This window comes from Rhipicephalus microplus, chromosome 6, assembly GCF_043290135.1.
Source record: "Rhipicephalus microplus isolate Deutch F79 chromosome 6, USDA_Rmic, whole genome shotgun sequence".
NCBI classification, from domain to species: Eukaryota; Metazoa; Arthropoda; class Arachnida; order Ixodida; family Ixodidae; genus Rhipicephalus; species Rhipicephalus microplus.
In genome coordinates this window covers 183,236,278-183,248,728 of record NC_134705.1, presented here as the reverse complement: position 1 = coordinate 183,248,728, position 12,451 = coordinate 183,236,278, and the positions used below count along the sequence as shown (strand labels likewise).

Sequence of the window (12,451 nt, the reverse complement as noted above, 5' to 3'; positions counted from 1 at the left end):
TCACAATCTTTGTTTAGTGCTTAATGTAGTAGTCCATTTCGGTCAGCAATCGTATCTCGCTGATAAGATATTACACCGCGCCCGCCTCGGTGAATCAGTGGCTGTGGTGCTCGGCTGCTGATCTGAAGGTAGCGGGTTAGATCCCCGCCACGGGGGTCGCATTTTGATGGAGGCGCGATGGTACAGACCCGTGTGTTGTGCCATGTCAGTGCACGTATGCCAGATCGTAAAAAAAATCCTGGAGCCCCATACTACGGCGTTTTTTTTATAAATATATGGTGGTTTTTGATTGGGAAAACCCCACCTTTTATTATTATTGTTCGACACAGCATCTCAACCACGGGCGTAGCAAGGCTGTGTCTTAGGGATGCAAAACTATTTTGCATTGTAGTGGGGTACAGGGGAGTGGGCAAGTTCCTATTTTGCATCTCCTTTCTTACGCCCATATCTCGTATACGCCGTCGCAGACCATTACGAAATGGGGGTTGAAGAGACGTCAGAAGAGTCAGAATTATACTTATTAGGTTCTGGCTGAGACTACCTTTATTTGGGCCGATATCCCGATGACCAACAGCTACGATCCACTCAGGATGACAATGATCATACACGACAGCGATGAGGATGCATTACGAAAGCATTATGTTGATGGTAATGTACAGATGAAGAATATCAGCATAATAAAAATTCCTATAATGTATTTACTCTTCAGCTCACCATCTTTGCAATATTTAACATTTCTATGGGAAACAGGCGCTGCAGGACGGCTGAAGGTATCGGCCGCCAAGCACTTCGCCGTGTTCCGGCTGGGTCTGCGTTCGGCGGCGGCGAGAAGTGAGGCGCGGTTGACCGGTCTTCCGCCCATCGCCGACTGTGCGGACGGCCGCAACCTGGAGTTCACGGTGGACCGACCCTTCCTGTTTCTGGTGCTCGGCAAGGACCCCAGCAGCGTCATCTTCCTGGGATCGGTCACCAAACCAAGTGTTTAGGGTGGCTTGTCATGTCCTCTGAGATCCTGGACGCTTTCTGACGCGTCGTCACGGAGGCCGTGCGCGGGAAGTCGGGTCGTCCACCTGCCGGCGGCTTTCTACTCGCCACGCGTTACTCATGAGCCGGGCGCCGCCATCTTTGTGGCAGCGCGATCCGTTTGTTTTCCGCGGAACTTTAATTCAGTTACGTTTGTAATTTTGGTGAAATAATTTTTGATTTATGCGTCTGCTGTTTCACTTGTTTCAGCAAACGCCGTGGAAAATTCTGCAGCGTTGTATGATATGTTTCGTTGTTGTGTTGGAAGAAATGAGTTGCCTCAGTGAGGAAGTCAAAACAAATAGTGTATTTTTTTTAGTGTATTGCCCTTTGAGCGGGCTTTCCCCCGAAAGACAATGCCATTCGCAGCGAACTAACACGTTCGAAAATTGTGCGCGTCAGATAACTGCTTCCTTGTGTATTTCGGGGATGCTAAAAGTTCGTGTGACTCTATTAACTCTAATAATATATGGCACACAACCCATTAAATTCTTGGCAGCGAAATGACTCAACGCGGCAACAAACTTATAGAGGCTTGTAGTTTTGTGAATGGACAACCCATTGTCGAGCTGACAAAGCATATATTCGAGGCAGCCCGTTAGCCTGCCTTGCAAGTGGATATTGTCATCGGAGCCTGAATGCGATTGCTCGCTGGCGCTTGTTGCAATGACAGATACTGAGTCTGTATTCTTGCACCTGTGACGCAGCTTTTTGGCAAGAAAGCGTGGGATATACGGTATCGACGTTTTTATGTACACTTCATGTAACGATTACACGTCGACGCTTTTGTCGGAAAATAATAAAAGAATACAAGAGCATGCTTATTCGAGAAAAATGAGAAAGAAAACAGAGCCGCAGGAGGAATCCGCAGGAAAGGGGGGGGGGGGGTGTAAGAGAGGGGGTGCCCCATTGCCGGCCATGCCGAGACTGACAGGTTAGTCAATGCAGAAGGCCGTTTCACACGAATATGCAGCCACTCGTTATGCTTACCAATATGTGTATCATTGCTACTGCATATAATGTAATATATCCAAAACTTCCGGCGAGGGCAACGTTGGGGGTAGGGGTAGGGGGCTTGCCAATTTCCTCAGACGCCCATGTGACTAATGCATGGGCTTGCTGGTGTGACGTGACACAAGTGCGCAAAATACGAGGACGGAGACCAATGTGCTCGTTTGCTGTGTCAGTCTTTGTCTTCTACACATTTACCGATCTCGAGAGCCGACGATGCGTGACGGCTTCTCCGCATAACATAAGAAGTGTGCAGAGAGAGGCAACGCAGCGTTGGAAGCGAAAGAGGAGGTGGAGGAGGCAAGTTTGCAAAGTTGTCGCTACTCTCTTCCGCAGGAAAAGGTTTGAAACTTGAAAGGCGAGTAGGTGGCGCTGCGTGCGCAGCCGCTGGAAAGCATAAACACTGGGAAAGTGAAGGTTCTGTGGCGAAAGCGTCAGTTTTTGCTGTCAGCTGCGCGTTGATTGAGCCTCCGTCCCACCGCTGTGCCTGTGGTGGAGGTCCGTATACGCGACTTTGCGGAGTCCGCAGACGACTTCTTCCATCAAGTGGCTCGTCTGGCGGAACGGATTGAACACAATGAAGTTGTCCATTGCGACAGCTGTCGCAGTGCTGTGCGCCCTGCTGGCGCTCGGTTCAGCGGCTCTCCTGGGCGCACCGATGAAGCTCGACGCTAAAGACTTTGAAAACTATCTCGACGAAGCTCACTATGTGGCGGCGACGCAGGTGGACGGCCGCGAATTCTACGACACCGTGGTCGAAATCCTCGAAGCCGAAACTGAGGTGAGCCTGAATAGCGGCCGCTGCTCATTGCGCCATCTTGCTGGTAATGCTGAAAACAGCGTTGTTCCCCCCTCCCCGAGATGCGGGTCACCAGCGGTAAGTAGTAGATATAAATAACTTGCCGTTTGAACGTTGAATGATGTGCTCCTCAGTGGTTAATGCCTCGCACTCACGTTTCAAAGGTCCCACGTTCGATTCCGCACTCCGGAGTCTTTTTTGGATTATTTTTTTCTTGCGTTTTCATATATATAAACATGCAAACATATACGGTGAGTGACGGCGACTCCCACATCGACGGCAAGATCTAGCTGAGAGTGTCCATGTAATTGCTACGGTAATAATAAAGAACTTGATTACATGTCTTCACGATGAACGTTTCATGGTTATGCACTAGAAAAAAGAAAACTAGTTGCATATAGTGTTGTAATGTGTTGATGCATGCTCGTAGGTTACAATTTATGGTTGTGAGAGCTATGCACATGTGACGTATGATGTCGTGGAGTGGATATGCTAGCGGGACCTGCGAGTAATAAACTGTTGCTGAAAGTTAGCGCTGTGTTGTCTTGAATATGCCTTCTCTTGTCCATGTCCTTTGTTTGCGCTACCGTATATTATCATTTGAAGAAACACGCGCATATACAGGCTTCTGGAAACGAACAGGTGTGGAAGCTTCAATACTTTAACTTCTGTTCCTCGCGTTGAATCACAAGGGAACAATACAATGCGCCAGTGAAATGCCGTTCTAAAGCGAATTTACAATACAATAGGGGCACATGACGTGACAATAGAAGCACGTATTGTCAATAGTTTAGAATGCTGAAGCTGTAATTTCAGCTGCTCGGAGCATTACTTTTATTATGAGACTTCGAGCGTGTTGTCTCGTTGTGCTCGCCTGTGTGCTCTACGTTTACGGTACGTTGCAATTTATTTTGTGGTCGTTGAAGAGTGCAAACGTACTTATCTCTTACTGTAAAACGAAGTTTTGGTTTACCAAGTGGGTAAGGTTTTGCTTTATGTTCTAAATACTCTCTGTATACGTTTCTACTGTCATGCTCTTTTGGTCTTCTGCAAAGAGCACTGTATACAAGCAGCAGCTGACCCCAAAATGATGCTCTGCTTCTTGGGTAAAGGCGTTTTTAACCGTACAGGGATGGACTGGACACACGAAAAATAGAGAATGCAGACTTACAAAATGTAGTTGTCAGTCTGTGCTCTGTATTTTTGGTGTGTACAGTTTTGTCCCTGTATACGGTTAGAAACACGTTTAACCAAGATGCAACACGAACTATAGCCTTTGTAGCTACTCATATTGCTTTTGCTTGACTTGCTCTGTATAGAAAATAGCCAGCTTGCAAAAAAAATAAGTAAGGCATCTATATGGTCTATACTTACTATGAGTATTTGACATATATCAGATACTTCTTTGAGCTATGCAGGCTCGAAGAAAAAAAAAAGAGAAGCAGTCCACTTGCTATGGCTGCTTCATCGAAATATTTCGCGTTTATCACGGAATTGAAGCTATCTGCTGTACAACGCGTAAAGATGATGTGAGAATTGCACATTTTGGAGGAATTTCTATTGGCAAAAAATTGAATTCCTAACCCTAATTTCCGGCTGTATAGTGGCTGACGAACGCTGCGAATTACATGAAAGATGCCAATCTGATTCAGGCAGAAAACAGCGTTCTGGGGACGGACGTTATTACTTATAATAATACTGTACGCTTACTCTAATACAGAGCATTGATGCTAGATGAAAGAAAAAGAGAAAGAAAGTCTGCAGATCCCGGTGGAATATCGATGTCATGTGAAGCATGCGGATGACTCTGTTGTATTTGGATGCCGAGCTCAACATTACGAAAGGACCCTTAACATATGTACAAATGTTGTATGCACAGACTTGTATGTTGAACAGTCGCACGTGTTTTATAAAGATACTTACCTACGTAGCAGGAACCAGGAGACTTACAAAGACGGTCCAGTTTAAATTGAGTACGACACAGCAAGCGATGGAAAGAAAAATGATAGGTGTAACGTTGAGAGACAAAAAGAAAGCAGAGTGGATCAGGGAAAAAACAGGGGTTAAGGATATCATAGTTGATATTGAAAAGAGGCCGGGCATGTAGTGCGTAGGCAAGATAACCGCTGGTCATTAAGAATAACTGACTGGATTCCCAGAGAAGGTAAGTGGGTTAAGGGGAGACAGAAAGGTAGGTGCGCAGATAAGATTAAGATGTTTGCGGGTATAAATAGGCAGCAGCAAGCACAGGACCGAGTTGACTGGCGGAACATGGGAGAGGTCTTTTTCCTTCAGTGGACGCAGCCAGGCTGATGATGATGAACGATTCCAAGAGCAACATGGTTATTACCAACATCGGAAGCTGTAGGCTGAAAAGTAGCACTTGTGCTTGCAAGGATGGTAGGCCTGGATCCCTGGATATTGTTGCGTAGACCAAGTACTTCAGTGGATGTTGCCTAACTGCAATTGGCGCCAACCCGACGTGACACCTGTATCGTTAGAGTACATATGTAATTTTTGTAAAAAAAGTTGGGTTAGCACCGCAACCACGATTAATGTGTAGCACCGCAACCATGATTAACATAATGAACATTGTTGTAAGAAGGGCAGATGAATGTCCCATGGACACAGCTTCCGTGGTCGAAACGTTGCCCACAGCGACATCCCGTGTTCGATTTGTCGACGCAATATAGAGACTTCCCGGTGCTTCCACACGTCAAGAGTGATGGCTACACCGTCGCATCCTGTTAGCCTCAGAGGGGCAAACGCGCTTCATTAAATATTAATTAGCCCCTGTAAGCTCTACAAGCTGCAAGAATGTGAATGCTTGGTTCATTATACATGAGTTCACAGAAGCTCCTCATGCGATGAGAGAGGTGATTTGGGCTTGTTGGTATGGTAGCATGATGGTAGTTTACTGGTATGATGTAGTCTGTTGGTATGACAGATTCATTGTAGTCTGCTCTACCATCAATGATCATGCTCCTCTTGCGCACTATAGCGTGCGTGCAGGGAGAGGGGGGAAGTGATCTTAAATGAGGAAAAAAAATGCTAAGTTAACCCCGCAACTTTCTGCGGCAAAGTGCGACACCTCAGTAGTGGTTCGCAAGAGAAGGGATAAGGAGGGAGTAAAAGAGTAAAAAAAAAAGTGGAAACAGTGAGAGCAGTTCGCAGACGGGGCCCCGATCGGTGAGCGGTCGGAAGAGAGGACATCGAAGACCCGTCAGCCACTAAGTTCACAGGGCGTCTTGGGAAATCCTACAAACAAGTGTCTTTTAAAGATACGTATTTTCGTTTGTTTCAGCCGCTAGAGGAAAGAAAGGGGCCAGGTGCAGCAAAATACCGACGAACTTACGAGTCCCGTGCCGGCGAAATGCGCGATTTTGGTTCTTCGACTTCGCGTTGCAAACGTGTAAAATGTACCTCTCCGGAAGATGTGGTGGAGCCAATGACCACTTTGCCTCGGAAAGAATGTGCCAGAAAGTGTGCCTACGTAAGTACAATTGAGTTGACGCACTTATTGTCGCTTATCGCAAGAGCTGCTGTGAACTCACAAGCAACAGGAGATTTTTGTGGTGTATAGTTGTCCATAGCCGTCGGTGTGCAGCGTGGAAACTTGGAAAAATTGATAGAACATAACTTAATTAGAGTTAGGTAAAGGTATAGCATATACAGTAACTCTAAACTTAATGTACGAACAGTGCAACCTAGTAGTTACAGCGTAACGATAAAAGCGAAAAGACAAGGATAGAAAAGAGCTCTGACTTTCAACAATGAATTAATCGAAGGATCAATCAAATTTCTTCGTTCCATCTAACTCGCTGCCTTCCTCTGCTTGTTTCATTTTCTTTGGTCTCAAACCAATGCCTGCGATCGGCGCTCAAGTGACCACCGGTTCGAAATTCGCAACTGACCAACACATCTCTTGAAATCCGCGCTTTATTCCAAAATCCGCGATTTTATCCTATAGTGTGCATGCATTGAAAAAACAACGGCTACAGTTCGTGAATCGCAATATATGTACCAAGCGTTAATTGAAAATAGTCCCAAGCGTTAATTGAAAAGCTGATAGGCGCGATATTCGTTAATTAACCACAGATTAGCGTGATTTTCATAATAAATGCACGTTTGTCGGGCCTGAGAGATGTCTTTTTAACTAAAAAGAATTCCTTTTCCCGAGAAACCTTGCGTTAAATAATATTGTGAGTAAATTTAGCGCAAACTTGGTAATCTCTCGAAACACTCACACATTCACACTGGCTTCCTCACAAGAAACACACTCACAGTGCTGTGTTGTGTGTGTTTTGAGTGGAAGCTAACCTGGATGTGGGGGTGTTTCTATAGAGATTACTTAGTTGCAGTATAAATTTACTCATAATATGACGAATTACCAACTGGCCAAACAACTAGCTTTCAATAAACTCACGTTCAAGAATTTAGATAGCTTTGTCGGACGCATCTAGTGAATAGACGCATAACTAATTACTGACCTCTCGCAACAACGTTACCATTGACCTAATCGTGTTTGCAGCGCCGGAGAGGCAGAAACTTTCCTGCAGCGTGGTGCCAAAGCAAGGACCATGCCACAAGGGGTCTAGAAATACATGGTACTTCAATTTCGCCGCTGGCCTCTGCACTCGCATTCTGAGCGCTAACTGTTCCGTCGGCGCTAACAGCTTCCCATCCTGTGAAGCTTGCACGAAAAGTTGCACCAGTAAGTGTCTGCTTGTGGTGTCAAATATCGTTAAAAAAAACAACAAGGGTATCTTGCTGTTTTATGGCTTCCAGTATAGATCCGGCCTGCGCGAGGAACGTGTAGATTTATGGCATTTTTTTTTTGCAAACCGTACATTCTGCATTGGCTGCGATACGTGTTCAGGAGACGATCACAAGGTCCGCGGACACTATATGGGTAGTCGCTTACGTGGCTGCACTGTTGGGCTCCCAAAAACTCAGCGAAAATTAGCTGATAGTTAGCTATTGTAAACCCAGTTATCACGAGCAAAAAGTACACGTTTGGCTCGGTTTCACAAAAAAACTATGCACACGGACGGCAGCTGCAGTATAGGTTCGATATCGGCATTCTCTCACGCTTGGTAAACTTCTCTCTGTAACGTGCTGATATTGCCTCCCTCTGCTCCGGTGTTTCAATAGACAACTTTGCCTTTGCTTGAGATTTCGTAGCATGTTACCGGCGATTGAAACCACCGATAACACGCTTCGTTATATCGAGGTTTAAAACACGCGGTGTTTTGTGTGCATGAGGTTGTGACAAGTGGAATGTTAAAGTTCGTTATATCGACGTCGTGCTTGACTGTTGTTCTCTGACACAGACTCTTCGAGCGCCAAAAAGCCGACACAAATCAATTACTCAATGGTAAATGGACTCGTGCAAGCTGCTTATCGCGCGGTTTATGCACAATATCTGCCCCAGTGTATTCTGTTAAAGCCTTTCTTTATTCTACAGATGCTAATTCCCAAGAAGCCTGTTCTCGGGCTGTACCGAACCCTGAAGACTTCCTACCGAAGAAGCCGAAATAGACAAGCTTCTTTGCGCCGCTCTTTTCAAAAACGCCAAGGAGATCCCCCGACTTCGACCGCACCACCGTATTACGTTCGTCTCATCACAAACTCTTCACACGTGCTGGTCTGAAGGGACTATCCAACTTACCTTCGATCCGGCATGCCTGCCACTCCATGGATGACATATAAAAGTCATTCGTGCACTAATGCAGTTTGTGAACGCTGGCCCAGATGTCGAATGTTCCGTGCGCGTGTAGTGCTCACTCTCTCCATCCTTCCATTCCCTTACCCCTAACGTCGGGTAGCAAACCGAGCGATCGTCTACAGTGGACCTTTCATATCTTTCCTCCCCTTGCTTTCTACACTTTCTCCTTTAGCCAAAACGTGTAATATTGTATGTTACTGAATACAGAAGTTAGCGTATCTGTCTCTCTCCTATATGCGTAAGAACAGTCACAACGGAAGTGTATTTCGACAGTTTCGGCCTTGTTCCCGATGAAGGCCTTACTCTAGCCGAAACTGACGAAATATAAACACTTCCGTTGCTACTGTTCCTATACGAAAGATGTACTGCACACACACACACACACACACACACACACACACACACACACACACACACACACACACACACACACACACACACACACACACACACACACACACACACACACACACACACACACACACACACACACACACACACACACACACACACACACACACACACATATATACCGGGTGTTCAAAATTAAGCTTTATGATTTTTTTAAAATTAGGCGCTCGAAGGCACGTGAGAACCACTTGTGCAAATAAGTTAAGCGGCCAGGGGGACAGAAAGTTAGATGATAATTATCGCTGTCAGCAGCCCAATTAACTAAAATTTAATAATTAACTTTTTACTGGCTGCGGTAAGTTGGCATGTTTATATTGAAAAAATGTAGGCAGTGGTGTTTGTACACAGTTTCAGTTGGAAGATTTTTTCTAGCACGCCTGTGTTCCGAGATATCCGGCTCCAAAGTTTAATTGTCTTTCGCACGATTACGCATGCAAGAGGGTGAGGGTCCGCGCAAAGCTCCTCCCTAAAGTGACGCATCTGTTGCGTGTGGTGTTTAGTGTGTGAAGAGGGTGGAAGCGTAGGCATAGGTGATAGCAATTACCCTTGCCCTCTTCGGCCGGCGAAATCAAAATGTGACAGCGCGGTGCGCCATGAGCCTTACGCATGATCCTGATGAACGCGATAACAGGAGACCATTTTTCGCGACGTTTTTTCGTGACTTTAGATCACACTGAGACATCTTCTTGTGAACGCGTTAGCAGGACCGTCCTGCACTAGGGTGCCTCCGGTTAGAGCACAGCGTCTCTGCATTGAAGGTCTACCAAGGAAATCCACGTGGAGTCCTTTCGAGCTAATATGGCTGCTTCTGGCGTGAGGTATTCTACCAAAGTAAAAGTAGACGTGGTGCTTGCAATGGCTGAAATGAATGGCAACGCTTCGTTAGCAATGGAGCTTTACGCGTCTCGCCACCCACACCGTCCCCTTCCAACAAGGCCCACTTTCACAAACCTGTTTCGACGCTTCTGCACAACAGGCTCTGTCCACCTTCCGAGACGGACCAGGAAGGCAATCGTCGATGAAGACTTTGAAATCGACGTTGTCGCGTGCGTAACCTCGATGCCAGAGCTCAGCATCCGACAGATTGCCGATCAGTGCGGTCGCAGCATCGGAACAGTCACAAATGTTTTAAGAAAGCACAAGTTCCATCCATATCACGTTTACCTTCATCAGGACCTAAATGAGGCGGACTTTGAAAGGCGAGTTGACTTCTGCAATTGGGGCCTCATCAAAACTGATCAAGAAAATGACTTTTTGCACAGAATAATTTGGACTGATGAAGCTCGGTTTTGCCGAAATGGAAGTGTTAATCTTCACAACGCCCATTATTGGGCACAAGAAAACCCACACTGGCTGAGGCAGCACAAGCATCAAGTTCGCTGGAGTGTGAATGTGTGGTGCGGCATACTCGGGGACAGGATCATCGGACCTCACTTTTTTGAGGACAACTTGAACGGAAAGATGTACACAGAAGAAATATTAGGTGTTGTCATTGATGATCTTGTCTGCAGTCTTTCCCTGAATGACCTGCGCCAAGTATGGTTTCAGCACGATGGAGCACCACCACATTTTTCTACCAGGGCGAAGAACTGGTTGGACAGACGTTTTCCACAACAGTGGATTGGGCGCGCAGGAGCGATGTTTTGGCCACCAAGATCACCTGACCTTTCTCCGCTCGACTTTTTCCTTTGGGGCTACGTTAAAGATCGAGTTTACGTAACAGAGCCCAGCGATGTTAATGACATGAAGGACAGGATAACATCTGCCTGTGCGAGTATTCCTGCAGAAGTACTGCGCCGAGTCATCGAGTCGACGCGACAGCGGTTCATGCTTTGCGTTGCTGCCGAAGGCAGGCATTTTGAACACTTTTTGGGGCATTGACGTCTTGAGAGGTGAAGAGTTTCGATGAGATTTGTGCATGACCGAAATATGCTTATGTAGCAGCAGGAAATATGCGTTAGCAAGGATAAAACTGTTTCAGTTATTATTGGTGGAGTTGTTGCTCTTGTTTCAATAAAAGTTACAGTACTCGGACATCAGCAGTCACGCTATTCGCGTAGCCCAGGCAACGACCACGCATGCTTCTCTAGTGATTATTACGCACGCGCACTGGCATCCAGATTCTCCGCTCGCACCATTATCTCGGCATGGTATCTGCCACTATCGTTAGAGGCTCTGCAGTTGCGTGTTACGACACTGGTTGCAAGCGTTCTTCGATTTTTGATTTCGCCGGCCGAAGAGGGCAAGGGTAATTGCTATCACCTATGCCTACGCTTCCACCCTCTTCACACACTAAACACCACACGCAACAGATGCGTCACTTTAGGGAGGAGCTTTGCGCGGACCCTCACCCTCTTGCATGCGTAATCGTGCGAAAGACAATTAAACTTTGGAGCCGGATATCTCGGAACACAGGCGTGCTAGAAAAAATCTTCCATATGAAACTGTGTACAAACACCACTGCCTACATTTTTTCAATATAAACATGCCAACTTACCGCAGCCAGTAAAAAGTTAATTATTAAATTTTAGTTAATTGGGCTGCTGACAGCGATAATTATCATCTAACTTTCTGTCCCCCTGGCCGCTTAACTTATTTGCACAAGTGGTTCTCACGTGCCTTCGAGCGCCTAATTTTAAAAAAATCATAAAGCTTAATTTTGAACACCCGGTATATATGTATATATATATATATATATATATATATATAAATATATATATATATATATATATATATGTATATATATTTATATATATATTATTTTACAGAAACACGCCAATTCATGTGGTAATAAAAGATTGCGACAATAAAGGGACTACATTGCGCGTGAAGCCTATAACTTCATCTATATAATGATGCGCAACTACTGTAATACAATAATGAAGGCTTCTTCACTTTACACTTTTTAATTGTCAATAGAGAACTGGACATCTAACGGACTATAAACTTATAAACGTCTCAGCATTCAAGAATCGTGCAGCGGCCATGGTTTATCATCCCCTGGTAGTGCCGTGCACGAGCTCCACTTCGAGCTGCCTCCATGTGCTCAGAGGCTACATGCACATTATCGATGGAAGAAAAGTGCGGGATGCTGTGCTAACGATTCATTTCAACACGACAGCGTATATCTTAGTGGGAAGGCGACGCAAGAGAGGAAAATGGCACAGTATATACACAAACTCCTTGCGTTTCACCTTCATCGAATACCACCGCCGACACGAGGAGCGAACTTGGGACGTTCCGGTCATCATACGAGCACCATAGACGCTATGCCACTGCGGCGTAGGTCTTGAGCAAAAGGTTTGCTCCCACCCCTCCCCCATTTCTCCGATGGGCGAAGGACTCCTGAATTTTGATTCCCTACACTGTTGCCATGTGGTGGGGATCTATACTTAGAGGCAATGACGAGGTCATCAGGTACGTGCGCATATGCTTGTTGCTCGCGACGAAAAGATGACGAAGAAGAAGATGGCTTTAGG

General features: G+C 45.8%; 1 protein-coding gene across 2 annotated transcripts; it reads left to right on the top strand.

Annotated features, from left to right (window-relative positions):
- The first annotated feature begins 3,633 nt into the window (after positions 1-3,633).
- On the top strand, positions 3,634-8,779 carry LOC142765722 (amblin-like). 2 transcript variants are annotated; one of them, XM_075867215.1, is made up of 4 exons: positions 3,634-3,727; positions 6,138-6,326; positions 7,365-7,547; positions 8,301-8,779. In XM_075867215.1, exons 1-4 carry the CDS (start codon positions 3,673-3,675, stop codon positions 8,372-8,374), a joined length of 501 nt encoding a protein of 166 aa, XP_075723330.1. In that variant the 5' UTR covers positions 3,634-3,672; the 3' UTR covers positions 8,375-8,779. The 2 variants fall into 2 exon arrangements, 1 of the variants encoding a protein (XP_075723330.1); XR_012884372.1 differs by having other exon boundaries at positions 3,675-3,813.
- The last annotated feature ends 3,672 nt before the right edge of the window (positions 8,780-12,451 follow it).